The sequence below is a fragment of the Perna viridis genome, chromosome 5, assembly GCF_037379345.1.
Source record: "Perna viridis isolate PV_CMFRI_1.1 ecotype Kerala chromosome 5, ASM3737934v1, whole genome shotgun sequence".
NCBI lineage: Eukaryota > Metazoa > Mollusca > Bivalvia > Mytilida > Mytilidae > Perna > Perna viridis.
The window spans coordinates 42,144,875-42,161,986 of record NC_142449.1 but is presented as its reverse complement, the minus strand read 5'-3'; the positions used below and the strand labels follow the sequence as shown (position 1 = coordinate 42,161,986).

Genomic DNA, 17,112 nt, shown 5'->3' with positions numbered 1-17,112 from the left:
AATTAAATTCAAACCTGTCGAAAATAATGTCCTCCTGGACTAAATCTGCCTAAAGAAGTCCTATTGGACTAAACCTGTCTCAAAAGAAAAACCTTTTGGACTAAACCTGTCTAAAAAGAAATCCTTTTGGACTTGACCTGTCTACATCAAAATCCTTTTGGACTTGACCTGTCTACATTAAAATCCTTTTGGACTTGACCTGTCTACATTAAAATCCTTTTGGACTTGACCTGTCTAAACCAAAATCCTTTTGGACTTGACCTGTCTATATCAAAGCACTTTTGGACTAAACCTGTCTAAACAAAAGATTTAACTTGTCTAAGCCGAAGTCTTTTTGGACTTAACTTTTCTAAACCAAAGTCGCTTTGGATTTAACCCATCTAAACCAGAGTCCTTTTGGACTAAATCTGTCTAGAACCAAAGCCCTTCTGGACTTGACCTGTCTTAACTGTCTGCTGTTTGTTAGTATCCTAAATAACAAAATATGGGTCAAAGATAGAAATGGCCCCAGGGTTAAAATACCATAACAAAATTTTGTCCCCCCCCCCTCTTATGATATTCAAACTCCACTACCTTAAGTTGAATAAAACAAGGAGGTTACAATATCGCAACAGGGGGAAAAGATGTTCTAACAGTGGGTTTATTTATCGCAATAGGGGGTTAAAATATCATATGACACCGGCCAATAAAAACAGTTTTGCAGTCAGTACTTACATTCCTCCCTGAACTTTGGTTCAGTATTTGGTCCAACCCTGGCAAGTGTATGTATCAGCTCTATGTGAACTTTGTGTTCATCTCGATAAGCAGAATCATCCATAAATGTCAGGAACTGCATGTAAGCTCTGTCTAACATCTACAAAACATGAAATATAAAACAGTTAAATTCAACAGATCTGTCTTTTTTTTTAAAGTTTGTTCCAGTACATGTACAAGAAAGCATAAATACTAAACTAAAGATCCAAATGAATGTCTGGCAAGCTGATACAAAATCAGCCATTAGTAAAAGTTCTTGTAAAAAATTCAGGCAATATCAATTATACCTAAAACATATATGAAAAAAACAACCTAGCAACATTATTACAGTCAGTGGTCTTTTGTACTAGTGATAACTATCATTTGATCTCTATAACTCTGCAGACTTGTTTCCCCTGATTTTTTAACACACTGCCTGATTCTTACACAAACTGGCATTAATGATGATCACATTTTTGTGTGTTGTATCCTTATATTGAATTTTCATGTTATGTTACACAAAAATACTTCCGAACATGACAGGTTTACCCTGAAATTCTCTTTATCTGATGACTATGAGTCCCTTACAGGCCTTGGTTTTGTAAAAATTGTCTTCGTTTCCTTGACTTTCCGTTCAAATCTCTTAATTCCAGCAATTTGATTAGTTGAAATTGGAGTTGAGAAGAATTTAAGGAATTTACATATTGTTTGTTGATCAATTATCCCCATCATTTCTACCTGTTGTTAAAGTCAATGCCTAAGCACTTTGCAAAATACTTGTAATCATTTTCAAAATAACACGATCAAATTTTTTAAAATTTTAGAATGCAGTAAAGGCAATGTGTTATATTGTTTTAAAGAGCCTTTTAGTGAGCTGTGCAGTCCACACAGTCAAACTTGTACAATGTAGTAATAATTTGTTAAATGTTAAGGGTTGTGTTCAGGAGACATTTATACATGCAGTACTACTTATTTTACATTACGTTATTTCACTTGAGGTTACAATTAACTACATTTAGTGTTTGCACTATCACAAGCATTATCAGGAACATTTCTTTATTAAGCTGATGCATACACAATTCTAATTCTTACAAAAATATAGTGTCAACGAAAAATTTTTTTACTCTTGTATCTAATTTTACCTCTTCTTACAGCGAGTTAAGTAGTGAACTTTATGTAATTAAGTTTGTCTTCCCTTGATAGAATGACCATTACCTGATAAATTAATTACCTTTGGTAGTTTTTACTATACAACTACTTTAGGCATAGAAAGATTCAAATACTTAAGATATTTTATAAAGCTTTTACTCCTTCACAATTGTCTAGTATTAAAAACTAACTAAGACAATTCATTAGGTAATGCTATTTAAGACAAGGGAAGGCCAACTTAATCCCCCAAAGTTTTCTATTTCATTCCCTGTAGTAGGAACTAAATGATTGTCAAAATACAAAGAAATTGAAAAGTAACAATCAGCCGTTCCATTATACAACCTATATCAATCACACACAATAGAAGAAATTATATAAAAAATGTAGAATTAGGTAATAAAACATGTGTGCTAATTAAGCTAATTAGAAAAACAACCAGAACAATTAGAGGAAATAGCAATTAGCATTAAAACTGAATGTTTGCTGAGAGGAAGCAGCTGACACGAATGTTACTGCAAATACCATGCATACAAGTATTTTGGAGTGAATGCTTGTGACCTCAATTAGAGAAAACTATAATTAAGGCAATTATGCTACCAGCTCTAACTGTAAACATTTGTTGTAGGCCATCAAACAACTACAACACTTAGACAATGCAATAAAACTTCTTGTTTGTTTTTCAGCCAAACTGGCACTTATGAAATAATATGAGAAAGATGACATATCTTAATGAAAGAAAAGTTGCTGTTTTAATTATGAATTGAAAGGAGTTGTCATGTTTTGATCATGACACCAACAAAAGTTCCTGACATTTCTAGTAGTACAGAACATCACATTAAAGAAAAAAAACTGGAGCAGCACTAAAGAAACCATGGCATGTTTGCCAGCTTTACTCACATACTGTAACAGGTATATCAAATTTCAGTCTGATGACTTTTTTTCAGAGTCACACAAAAAAAAATCAATCTTGTAATTTATTTTGGCATTCATTGACAGACCATATTACAATATTAAAAAACCTTAGTGACACTAGTGCACTCACATACCCCAAATCTCCTCTTATTTGGCTCTCAAATAAAAAGTAATTTGGAAAAAAAAAGTTCAAAGGTAAAAAACCTCAACAATACATAGACTTAACCTGTAACTCAGCCTGGCACATTGTAGACTCACACACAAAAAATTAGCTCAATATCTGAAAGTGTGGAGAAAAAAAAACCTGGAAAACTGTTATCTTTATGAAATTTGCTAAGTCAAGGCCTGTTATTTCAGTAAAAATCAGCTTAGCAGAACGAAACCTAAACTTGATCTGTAAATATTTCTGGTAGAATCACATAACAAAAATCAGCTCAACATCTACAAGTGTTAAGAAAAAATTCTACAAAACCATAATTTAAAAAAATTTTGCTAAGTACAAAGCTCTTGATTTTGGTAAAAATCAGCAGAGCAGAAGAGAACTTAAGCATGATCTTATCTCATCATAAAAGAATCACACACCAAAAATCAAGCAGTTCAATATCAGCAAGCATTTGGAAAAAAGTCCAGAAAATGATGGAGTGATGAATAGACTGACATACGGGCCAAAAACATTTAATTCTCCACAACTTTGTTGCAATGGGTATGAAAATGCATCAAAATTAGCATGCCCCTAAATTTACCTGTTATAGGTAAAACATGGTAGCATCCAATGCAATTTATTGCAAATAAAAAAATAAAAATATAAAAAAAAAAAACAACAAACAAAACAGAAAATACCAGCTGGTAATTAATAACTCATCATGACTTTATGCTGATAAAATAACTAAATAATTCCTAATCAAAACAAAGGGTGTGGCTTGCATGTGATCAACCAAAAAGTCAAGCTGATTGTGCATGCTGAAAGTGAGTTAGAGATGTGCGAAAACCATCAATGATTCCATCATGTAAGCATGTATGTTACTTTAAAAGGGAGGAAGATGTCACCTCTTCAACAAATGAAAAAAATTAATAAACAGTTAACTCTTATCAACACCATAAATAAAGTTTTGAAGTTACACAAAACAAACCTACTACTGGTTTAAGTCAATACAAAATAACAGAAACATAAAAAAAAACAACTAGAGGCCCTAGAAGGCCTGTATAGCTCACCCGAAACTCATTTCTTTACCTTATGAATATTTTATATAAAAGAACAAGAAAATATCCAAGCAATTGAAACATTTTTCCTGTATGCAAAGGTTGATAAAAAGCTTAAAACTGCAAAAATATCTTTTTTTGGTTCTCAAGGGCAGTAACTCTTAATAAATTACCTGTGTTTCTGGTATTCCTACTGATACAAATTTGTAGTGCTCATCCTATTTTTTTTGCCAGTGTTTGACATACATTATAAAGTCTGAATGTGTCTTAAAAACAAACAAGTCAAAAACCTTGAAAGAATAAAAAGCTCTGTCCACCAACCCACCCAAGTTTTTCAAAGCATAAAACACAGGTATTTTTTTTCTTTGCTGAAATCACTTGAGAATTTTGAAGGGCTGATCATAAGGATTATTTCTTCAATTGAAAGTTTCTATCAATCTTTAATCATTTCAAAATATTAGCTATAAAACTGAGAAAAAAATGTCATGTTTAGCTTTTCCTCTAACTGCAACCCTAAGTAAACTTCAATAGGCCTTTTTCTTTAGTATGCTTTAATCAATTGCTATGGTTTTCAAGGTATTGTCTTAAGTAGCACTCCAGCTAAGGATCACGCAAAATGTGATTCATGGGTAAAAAGCCTACATATTTCAATTTTTTATATTTTGTTTGAAATGTCATAGTAAACAGAAATTAACATGTGGTTTTTCATATAACCTGTGCTCTTAGGAGATAAAAAATATATAGAATGCACTGTAGATTTCAAAATTAAGGGAGATAACTCTGTAAATGGTGCTCAAATACAACAGAATCTACTGAGTTTTCAATGTGGATTATCTCCTAAGAGCAGGCAAATTTGAATAAACAGTTATTTAAAACTATAAAACAAACTAAATCATTTTTTCTTCCTCCAAGGGCAATATTCTACATCATAATCTGAAGACTTCCTCCAAGGGCAATATTCTACATCATAATCTGAGGACTTCCTCCAAGGGCAATATTCTACATCATAATCTGAAGACTTCCTCCAAGGGCAATATTCTACATCATAATCTGAGGACTTCCTCCAAGGGCAATATTCTACATCATAATCTGAAGACTTCCTCCAAGGGCAATATTCTACATCATAATCTGAGGACTTCCTCCAAGGGCAATATTCTACATCATAATCTGAGGACTTCCTCCAAGGGCAATATTCTACATCATAATCTGAGGACTTCCTCCAAGGGCAATATTCTACATCATGATCTGAAGACTTCCTCCAAGGGCAATATTCTACATCATGATCTGAGGGAAAAGTTTGCCAGCCTTGATTTAAGGATCATTTCTTCATTGAATGTTTCTTTCTATCTTTTATGGCATTCAAGATATTGGCATAGAAAATCACCTTTTAAGGGCAATAAGCAGTTTTGTCCATCAATATGATCCAAAGGAGACTTTTGTAGGCATGAGATGCTGAAAAGTGGAGAAAGTCATAAGCAAAGAGAAAGTTCCTGACTTTATACAATCGAATCATTGTGCATTTCAAATAAATTTCATGTCACAGAAAAATCACCCATGAACTAGCTCTGATTAAGATCTTGTACTGATGATAGGAAAACTGACTTGGTGTCCTTATAGGGAAAACACTATTTTAAAATATCTGGATTCAGAGCTTTTCGTACCATGTAAAAAACTTAAGATTTTTCACTTGAGTATATAAACAACAAGGCTTTCCAGAAAATATTTCCAAAGCTGAATAGCACCTTTATAAATAAATTAAAAGTACAATAATTAGATTTAAAAAAAAAACAAAAAAAGAAAAAAAAACAACAAAACCATTGTATTTCATTAGTTTCTAAATAGGTGGTAATTAAAGGTTAATCAATTGAATCTGTGTTGCATCACTTTACAGCATTCTATCAGCATGAGTCATAATCAGACTTCTTTATTTCAAAATAAGTCATAAGTTTTGACTGATTTATTAATCCATATGGCAAATAAAGATCATACAAACGTACAGTGCCAAATTGCTGCAGGTGACTTATATAAAACAGATTTTTCATTTTGTAAACATCAAAATAAAACTTCCAAGCAGGATACCAGAGCAATATTAATTTCAGCTGCACATGGTAAGCAAAAACTAACTGGTAACAAAAATCTTATTTTATATATTAAAGAGCCTATGAATTTTTGAATTCTTTGTGAATAAAAATGATAACCTAAGTATCAGTCTCTGTAAGAATCAGACAGTGGGTATGAAAAAACTCTTCATTTAAAATTTTCATTTGAATAGTTGCACCACCAGAATCAAGAAATACAGAAAAGGGTTTCTATATCATGTTGGTAAATTGAGTTATAATTTCATTGAAATGCACTAAAAATGAACACTTCAAGGGCAGATAACTCTGTAAAAACTTCACTTTTCTAATATTCTATAGAAAAATTTCTGAGCAAATCCAGTGATGCAGAGATCAATTTTTTTTTCAAACAGAGAAAGCATCTTTGAATGAAGTTAAATTCTCATATTGGTTGAGTTTTGACCTGCATGTCTCTGATTTATCCCATTTTGCCTGATTCTTACGAAAATACACTTAAAAACATGAAAACTATTACAGAAGCAAGTAAAAGTAAACAGAATTAGGAAGACTCATCATGCCCTGATTATTTTTGGATTTGACATTTGTTTGCCCCTATCTTTGTCCCTATGATGTGCTTCACATAGTATCAACATAAAATTGCATGTGTTGTCAAGCTAGGCATTCATACCCCCACTAGTACAGGATGTTAATATTGGACAGCACACAAAATTACTTACATTATATGCACTATCTATATAAAGCCATACACCAAATTTGAAATCAACTCATCCAATGGAAGCTAAGATAATTGCAAATAAAGCGCTTTGAAGAATGCAGCATGATACAACTGCAGTGGTCGAACCCTGATCAGTTGGGACAAGTATGGATACAATATTAGTTTTTAACACGCCTAAGCATAAAAAAATACTTAATTATGGACACAACAGTTGGTTTGGTCACAGTATAGCACAAAATGTGAAAATTTGTTAAAATTTTTTAATATCAAACCAAAATAAAAATCACATGTTTCATGGGAATAATTTTAATGAACATATATTGGCTTCATCAACAGAACTTTTGATCACTAAAATGCTTTGAGTTTGATATCAGAATGTCACAAAAATATGCTAAATAATTAAAAAAAAATCAAAATAGGACCAAAAATAAAAAAGCTATTTTTTTGGGGTGTGTCCCATTTTGTACCCCTTTAACTCAAAAAGATAAAATTAAAGATAAGCCTACCCTGTAAAAAATTTTCTACGACACAGTGATAATTATATACCTCCTCCAAAATGGAGGGAGGGGTATAATAAAAGTGTTTAGTCAGAAATAAACCAGACAGGGCAGTCAAGGACATTAAAAAAAACCCTTACTCACTCATAATTCTGGACTGTCCGTGCAAGAACAGACAGGGTAGTCAAGGGTGTTAAAAACTCCCTCACTCACTCATAATTCTGAACTGTCTGTGCAAGACCAGACATGGTAGTCAAGGGTGTTAAAAACCCCCTCACTCACTCATAATTCTGGACTGTCCATGCAAGAACAGACATGGTAGTCAAGGGCATTAAAAACTCTCTCACCCACTCATAATTCTGGACTTTCCGTGCAAGACCAAACAGGGTAGTCAAGGACATTAAAAACCCCCTCACTCACTCATTATTCTGGACTGTCCGTGCAAGACCAGACAGGGTAGTCAAGGGTGATAAAAACTCCCTCACTCACTCATAATTCTGGACTGTCCGTGCAAGACCAGACAACGTAGTCAAGGATGTTAAAAACCCCCTCACTCACTCATAATTCTGGACTGTCTGTGCAAGACCTGACAAGGTAGTCAAGGACATTAAAAACTCCCTCACCCACTCATAATTCTGGACTGTCCATGTAAGACCAGACAGGGTAGTCAAGGACATTAAAAACCCCCTCACCCACTCATAATTCTGGACTGTCCATGCAAGACCTGACAGGGTAGTCAAGGACATTAAAAACCCCATCACTCACTCATAATTCTGGATTGTCCGTGCAAGACCTGACAAGGTAGTCAAGGACATTAAAAAACCCCTCACTCACTCATAATTCTGGATTGTCCATGCAAGACCTGACAAGGTAGTCAAGGATGTTAAAAACCCCCTCACTCACTCATTATTCTGGATTGTCCGTGCAAGACCTGACAAGGTAGTCAAGGACATTAAAATTCCCCTCACTCACTCATAATTCTGGACTGTCCGTTCAAGACCTGACAAGGTAGTCAAGGACATTAAAAAACCCCTCACCCACTCATAATTCTGGACTGTCCGTGCAAGACCAGACAGGGTAGTCAAGGACATTAAAAACCCCCTCACCCACTCATAATTCTGGACTGTCCGTGCAAGACCTGACAAGGTAGTCAAGGACATTAAAAACCCCCTCACTCACTCATAATTCTGGACTGTCCGTGCAAGACCTGACAAGGTAGTCAAGGACATTAAAAACCCCCTCACCCACTCATAATTCTGGACTGTCCATGCAAGACCAGACAGGGTAGTCAAGGACATTAAAAACCCCCTCACTCACTCATAATTCTGGACTGTCCGTGCAAGACCTGACAAGGTAGTCAAGGACATTAAAAACCCCCTCACCCACTCATAATTCTGGACTGTCCGTGCAAGACCTGACAAGGTAGTCAAGGACATTAAAAACCCCCTCACTCACTCATAATTCTGGACTGTCCGTGCAAGACCTGACAAGGTAGTCAAGGGTGATAAAAACTCCCTCACTCACTCATAATTCTGGAGTTATTATTGAGATTTTTTTCTATTTACTAAAATGAAATGCTACATAAATTGTATCAATTGTTAATAAATATATGAAAAATCCCAATGTTCTCATAAGAAATCTATCTTTCTATCTTCTGTGAGTCGTCCAATCAAATTACATACGGCATTCCATTAAAATTATGAGCCATTTACCTTATTGTTTATGTTTTACTGTTAAGCTACGGTTATATCAGAGCAATAAGGATCAAAGAAACCTAAAAATAAATATCAAATATAAAGTGTGGTTCTGCCTAAAAATCAAGCAGGGGGTGATTCATCATATCTTAAAATAATCAACAAAACTGTTTAAATACAGTTATCAAGTCCTGAAACCAACCCTTCCTATGTTCATGTCCTTGGGTCTGCTAATTATTGTGAAATAGATTTTGACTGGTAATAGTGTAAAAATTCTGGCAGGAAATTTTCTCTTACTTTTTCTGAAGTAGAACATAACCAAATTCTAAGTTTTAATAAATTAATTACCCATTAAGGTGATTAAACGATTGATTGCTCATTAATGTTATAACACTTTTTTCCAGGTAATCATCTTCCACTGTTTTCTTTTCAATCAAGTCCATCAAAACGGTTCTCTTTGACATATACACCATACCTATTATCGTAATATTGTTATGAAATTACCAATAAAGATATTGTTAACCTCTTTTTATTACAATTTAAAATTAAATTTTAATTATTTCTTAGCATTGCTAATACATGTTTTACTTGTAGACTCTGGTACATTGCTTAGTCATGTTAAATGCCATCTTTTTGGTATTAGGATATATTCAACAACCATGTGACATGCAAGTGAAAATAACAAACACAAGAAGATATACAGGAAATACAAATTTTATTAAAGACAGTTTAGTTGTAAGGCATAATAAAAATAAAACTACAAGTATTCATTGATTTCATCACTTCATAAGCATAAACAACAATAACAAATATGACATATAGGTCGACTTTTACAATACACAAGTACAGCACCGATCTGACCGTGAAAGGCAGGTGTCATTTTCGTGTCAATACCTTGATTCTCCCACTTGCTCAGACTAGAATTTGTAACCCACGGCCAAGATCTCGCTTATAAAACGGAACCCCTCTTAGCAACTCAAAATTTACTCCCAACAATCTGACTTGTACTTGAGTATAATATCTCGAGTGGATTACTATTATTTGCACTTATATTTCTAATTTCCTAATACAGTTTCTATGGGGCCCACAGAAGGATTTGCAGTATAAATATCTGAGATTCAGAAATGTATGAATAACCCTTTGCCTGTTTTTAGTTGGCAAAGCTGTACCTAAGTAAATAAACCAACTATTACTCCTGATTGTATAGAAAGTCCTAATAAAGTTGGTTAATATGATCGTAAATCAAAGTACTGGCAGCACTGATGAAGAAAATTTTTCTTTTTCTTATCAATGCAAAAAAGAGAAGAGCCATTCTATTCTATACATGTAGTTTGACAAAATTAATGCATTATTGATAATGCAGGTTATAATATTAAATTGAATATCATTTTATCCTCATCAATATCAGATGTCAAAATGCTTATATTAAACTTCATCAAACTGTCAATAAAACTTTGGAAAGGAGACCCATAGTCTCAGTCAGAATTTTATTTGTTACAATGGCTGCACAAAAAGTTGAAGATCTATTAAATTTAATTAAAATCATTTATATGAGGCAAACAAATATCAAAAAGACTATATTATGACTATTGAGTGGCAGAAATTGTATATGTTGTCTCAATTAACGTTTGTTCTGACTTAGACCTAATTGATATATATTGTTTTAAGTACCAGTCCATATAAAATTCAGACACTGCCTATGGTACAGATTATTCACAGTCTACTAAAACCCACTGAATGTTTTTTTTTCTGTCTTCAGGTGCTATATTTGATATGTTACAATAATCTTTTGTACTTTTGAGAAAACCATACATTCATCTTACACTAAAATCAACTAAAATCAAAGCAAATCCAGAATGACAACTCCTGCAAAGTACATGTACAATCCATATAATATATTTTTTTTCAAAAGTGCAACACCCAAATAAAAAAAATTATGACTGGTTGTGTGGTCTGTTACTGACTTTGAATAAGAAATAAAAGTGACTTTGGTGGGTTTTTGACATGCATGAATCACCGCCTGTCTGATTTTTATGAAGCCTGCTATTTGAACATTGAATAAAAAAATCAGAACTGAGGCTTGATGAAGGTCATATCTTGAGGCTTTTTAAACTATGACTATTGAAATATAAATTTCTAGACTTTTTTCCAAACCCCTGCAGATATTGGCATGATTTTTGGTATATAAGTTCACAATGATAAGTTACAGGTCAAGTTTACGTTTGGTTCCACTCTGATGATTTTTACCAAAATTGAACTTAACAAAATTCACAGAAATAACTGTTTTCGTACTGTTTTTCTAAATGCTTGCAGATTACAGCATGATTTTAGGTATTAATTTTGTTCTAATTTAGATAAATTCAGTTCTGTTGTTTCCCCTTTTAATTTACAGGACATCCTAAAGACTTTTCATAGTACTGAAAAACTTATTTGAAGCTTTATATATATAGTTACAACAGTAATAATGGGTGAAAAAAAAATCAATTCCAAAATTATAAATAAAATGCAAAAATACATTAATACTTATTCCAGATAATGATTGATTGATTGTTGGGGTTTAACGTCTGAGCAGCAATATATCAGCTATATTCAGACGATTATTCCAGATAATCCTTACAGGAATGTTGCAGTCATCTATAAACACAAAAACTCTGATGATAAAACAGCTGTGAAAACACATCTATTTAGATTTTAAACAGAGCTAGTTCTAACCTTGGAGCTGTTGAAAGACTAATGAGAGTGATATGTCAGTCAGAAAAGATACATCCTGCTGACAAATCTACCATCAAGGATCAAACCAGAAGCTGATAAACCATATACCTGAACCTGACAACTGATTACAACCTTATGTGTTAACATAGTACTACATAAAAGCATGCGCCATGTTATTACTATGGCTTAATTGAATTTACATCAACTAATCAGACTGACTGGCTATGTACCTGAAGGAGTAACAATGTTAGAATTAAGATATGTCTTAAGATTGTTAACAATCTTTGCTTTCAAACTGAGTACATTTCTTTTTCAGATAGATAGCAATTGCATGTGATGTAAAAATAACCAAATCAAACTAGTAAGTAGGTTTTCATCCTCTAACGGCCCTAAAAAATTGGGGCGGTAATTTCAAAATCAGTTTTTTTTTTCTTTTTCATGTCAGTTTCTAGTATTGAGGTATTATAACACACAAATCTTTCATATCTTGGTCTCTATAAAACGATGTTTCTCCTCTAAAACTGATGTGGCTATGGATTTAGAACATCTCTACACTTCAAATAGTTATAATTAGACTAGCCAATATTTGGTAAGAAATAAAAAATAAAATCCTCCCACACGCGCCATATTTTTTTGTGAAGGTTGAATGAAATCTACGATTAAAGTTTACATGGCCTTATTAAATTAACCATGTTTGTTCTGCTTCAAAGATTTAACGGCCACCAGAACATATTAAATTGTATTGAACAATAGATTGTTCTTATGCTAGAAATTCAACTATTTCTGATTAACACTTTTCTCTCAAATAAAAAGCTCCACAAGAAACAACTTCATTCAACACCAAACTAAGGTCAAACTCTGTAAAGCTCAGACAAATACTGATAAAACATTCATTCTTGATACAGACAAGGAGAACAAAGATTGATTGATTGATTGATTGATTATTGGGGTTTAACGCCCGAGCAGCAATATATCACCTATATTCAGGCAATGAACATGAGATGGGTGATAAAATGAACATAAAATGACATGAAAAAGAGATGGGACACAAGGATAATGGGGTTGACAAATGTTGATTGCCACTAGAAATAGAGAGAGGTGGGTACGGTCAGGCAATTTAGCCTCCTGTGGCGGAGCCCTATGCTTCCTACTCCTATCGAATACCACAGAAGGGTTCTTTAATGTGCAAGCAACGTGGCATCTTTCCCTACACAGTGCACCACTATAGTTTGTGGTCAGGTTTTCAAGAACAAAGACAAATGTTGGTGACCTGGACAAGTACAGTGCTATTGTATCTCCAAGTCTACAGCTTGTACAGCAAAAACTGTTAAAGTCTTATTGTTCGTGGGGTACCAATTTTCGTGAATTTTGAGTGTAGACCAAACCACAAACTTTGGTTCCCAATGAAAAGAATGAAAAGAAGATTTCCATTGATGTGTATACTGAAAATCTCCAAATCATGAATTCAAGAATCCACTAACTTGTGTTTCTTCCCTAATCCACGAAAATTGGTATCCACAAATTAAAGTATTTTCACAGTAATGAGAATATCAACAGTAAACTTCTGGAAATTTTGATGACCTTTAGCCATTTTGTAATGACTTCATTAAATGCTCCATGGGATGCAGCTTGATCTGAATACCAAAACCAGAACAATTGGAGCAAGTATGGAAACAGCAACTCAAGCTCGATACAACTTCAACTATACATTCTTCAAAAGTCTACAAAAATCTATATACAGCAGTTTAGAAGAAATTGAGGAAATAAATCTGTGACAAGCAAGAGGCTCCCAGGAGCCTGAATCACTCAACTGGTTAAATTTTTGCTTTTCAAGGGCAATAACTTTGGCAAGAAACTGTCGGTCAATTTAGACTCCATGAAGACTTTGGTAGGACTTATCATGATGATCATTTCAACAATCGAAAGTTTCATTCTATCTATTATAATTTTCAAGATATTGACTGAAAACTGCAAAAAAAAATGTAATTTTTAGTCTTTCAAGGGCAATAACTCTTATATGGAGTCATGTGACAACTTTGATTCCTGGAAACTTTTGTAGGCCTTATAATAAAAATCATTTTAGCAATCAAAAGTTTCATTCTATCTATCATAGTTTTCTAGATAAAGGCTAAAAACTGTAAAAAAAAAAAAAAAAAGTCATTTTTCACCTCTCAAGGGCAGTAACCTTTACATGGAGTCATCTGACATTTTTGATCCCTGAAGACTTTTGTAGGCCTTATAATAAGGATATTTCAGCAATTAAAAGACATTGGCCAAACCTAACGGTTTTGGAGATATATGCAAAAAATTACTGTACGGCCCCTATGTTCTATTTTTAGTAAAGGCTGCAATGTTTTTCAACCGATCATAAATCCAAATGGTCATTTTGTTAAGGACACACTAAAAAAACAAATTTTTTGAATTTTGTATAGTAGTTTCTGAGGAGAAGATTTTCGAAAGTAATAACATCAAAAACAGCAAAAAACGTCCAAAAAGGCCAATAACTCTAACATGGGTCAACAGATTTTCACCAAAATTTGACCACAGATAGATCTCATCATGCTAAATACTTTTACCTCGTGTCAGAAATTGGCTAAACCTAACGGTTTTGGAGAAATATGCAAAAATCTGCTGTGGATTAGTGGGAAAAAATAAGTTTGTAGATACTTGAATTCATGGATCATAAAAATGAATGGGAAATTACTTTTTCATTTGAAACCAAATTTCATGGTTTACCAAAAAAGCAACAACAAAAAAACAATAAGCATGAATATTGGTACATGCTATGATAATACTTTTACATTATTCTGTTATTGATATTGTAATTGCGGACTTAACATTTGACTACAAGTATAACTCACCCCAGTACTTGCATCTGATACAGGTCAAATATGTTTCATCAAAACATATTTTTTTAAGGTTTTTACTGACGAGGAGAGAAAATATCTTCATCAGTCTTTGAAGATTTACAAGTCATGCCATGATGGAACACAGTTAGCTCTACAATTGTGTAGGCTATGTTCATCTCAAAACAGGATAGAAATAGTAAGGGATGTTTGGAAACAGATTATCCATGGCCAAGTTGCTGAATTGGACAACATCATCCGAGAGTACCCTATCAATTCACTAGATAGTGGAACGCTTACAGCACACATCAGTGTTCCACCAGACAGAATTTGACTAAACCTAATGATTTTGGAGATATATGAAAAAATCTGCTGTCTGACCCCTATGTTCTATTTTTAGTAACGGCGGCCATGTTTTTTAACTGACCATAAATCCAAACAGTCATTTTGTTAAGGATACGCTACAACACAAGAATACCAACTTTTATTGAATTCTGTCAGGTAGTTTTTGAGAAGAAGATTTTTGAAAGTAATAACATAAAAAAAAACAAAAAAAAAACATCCAAAAGGGCAATAACTTCAACATGGGTCAACCAAAATTTGACCACAGATAGATCTCATCATGCTAAATACTTTTACCTCGTGTCAGAAATTGGCTAAACCTAACGGTTTTGGAGAAATATGCAAAAATCTGCTGTCTGACCCCTATGTTCTATTTCTAGTAACGGTGGCCATGTCTTTTAACCAATCAAAAATCCAAAAGGTCATTTTGTGCAGGATACTCTAAGGAACAGTCATTATAAGTTTTATGCAAATCTATTCAGTAGTTTCAGAGGAGAAGAAGTTTGAAGAAATTGTTAATGACGACGACGACAAAGGACGCCAAGTAATGGCAATAGCTCACATGGCCTACGTCCAAGTGAGCTAAAAAAGGAATATACTAACCATTAGGTCAATATCAATAGTTGTTTATCAATTGTTTATTTAAGTCCCCTTGGTTCCCTTGATTACTCATACAATTACAATCTAAGATAAATTAAATCTACTAATTGTTCCAATGTGAGACAGTCCTTCTTCCCCAGGAACAATTAGGCCTAAATTTTTGCCAATTACTTCGTCTTCTCTTTACGCCAGTTGGAGAAGAGGTCGAAAAAAGTTCATGTATATACCATTAATTAACTTTTGTCTCTCATAGACATGCCTTGTCTCCTTGAATGTCTAATTGAAGAATAAATGAGGATATACAGTCTACAATTTATATAAATAAATGCAACCTCATAGAAAAATCATTACCATTGTTAAACGTTCTTAACTAAATCGCCAATAAAAACTTGTAAGTTATCATAAACTATTTGTTGATAATTAGTAAAAGCAGTTGTAAAATCATTACAATTTGTATTGTACTTGAATTACTCTTAAAAACTTACATTTGTAAATTGCTCGTCCTTATAAGTTGTGAACTTTCGTCATAAATATATTACATTCATTCTTAATATATTGTAAAATGATTGTTCAAACCCATAAGGAATTATAAAGCTGTGGAAGGTTTTGAGGAAAATCTCAGTTTGAGATTCATTATAAAACAGGACCCAAATGATCAAAGTTAAGGTAGTAGACCTAGGGTAAGGGACACAATACTTCCAAATCATTGGAACGTTTGTATTCAACATTTTCCATCCATCTTATGTAAGCATAGAAGTAACTTGGATTAATTTCATTCTGTTTTAGATGAACGCTTGATAGGCTTTGATGAAATTGAATATGGTACAAACATATCACTGATTTCAACAGTTATGTCCCTTACCCTAGGTCTACCTCAATCAAATAATCTGGTTCCCTGTTTGATATCATAAGTGACCCTAGGATCACAAAAATATACTCAGGTCACCACCGATGAATATGCACAATATATGAGTAAACTGCCACTTATGAAATAAAACAAAAACAAAGACGAAATTATCTAAATAAACTAATTATTATGCACTTATATTGGAAGATGAAACAAGTAATTCAATAAAAATATTTAAACGTAATTCTCTTAAATTTGAAGATTAGAACATATAAAGTAAATAAAATAACGTCATATATGCTCAGCCAATCAAAAGACAGAAGACGTAACTGGTTATATTTGAGAGAAACTCGTGGAACGTAAATATAACCCCGTTTTTCCAGGTTACTTAATCAAACCGAAATATTTCAAATAAACTCAAGACAAGAGGTCTAAACATATAGGTTAATTATAAATAGAAAGCACTGCCATAGGATTATTTCAATTGTTTTCATTTTCTAAGACAAGTTATTGCTGAATTAAGGTGGTGGTTTTGACAGATTTCAAGGTCCATAACTCAATACAATATCAAAATCATGCAAAATATCTTAAATGCACACATCAGTATTCTCTATATACTGCATGCATCTTATAATTTAACATTTTGTTCACAAACAGTGAAAGAAACGTTTCAATACTGTATGATGGGTTATTATGGCAGGTGTAAATTTCAGTGATTTTGAGGCAAAAAAATATGCATAAAATTTTTCCAATTCCAATATTTTCAGATGTTAAGCAGTGCACTAATT

The 17,112-nt window shown here is 33.1% G+C and overlaps 1 protein-coding gene across 3 annotated transcripts in view; it reads right to left on the bottom strand.

Annotated features, from left to right (window-relative positions):
- The window catches only part of LOC148617783 (RAB11-binding protein RELCH homolog), a 90,145-nt gene that overhangs the window by 40,417 nt on the left and 32,616 nt on the right, over nucleotides 1–17,112 (bottom strand). For 2 of the 3 annotated variants that reach the window (XM_088585335.1, XM_088585336.1), the window contains one exon: nucleotides 715–853. In XM_088585335.1, coding sequence (XP_088441461.1) covers nucleotides 715–853 — 139 coding nt within the window. Of the gene's footprint in view, nucleotides 1–714; nucleotides 854–4,098; nucleotides 5,446–17,112 lie in introns of those variants that run through there. The other variant, XM_088585337.1, reaches the window with a different exon arrangement.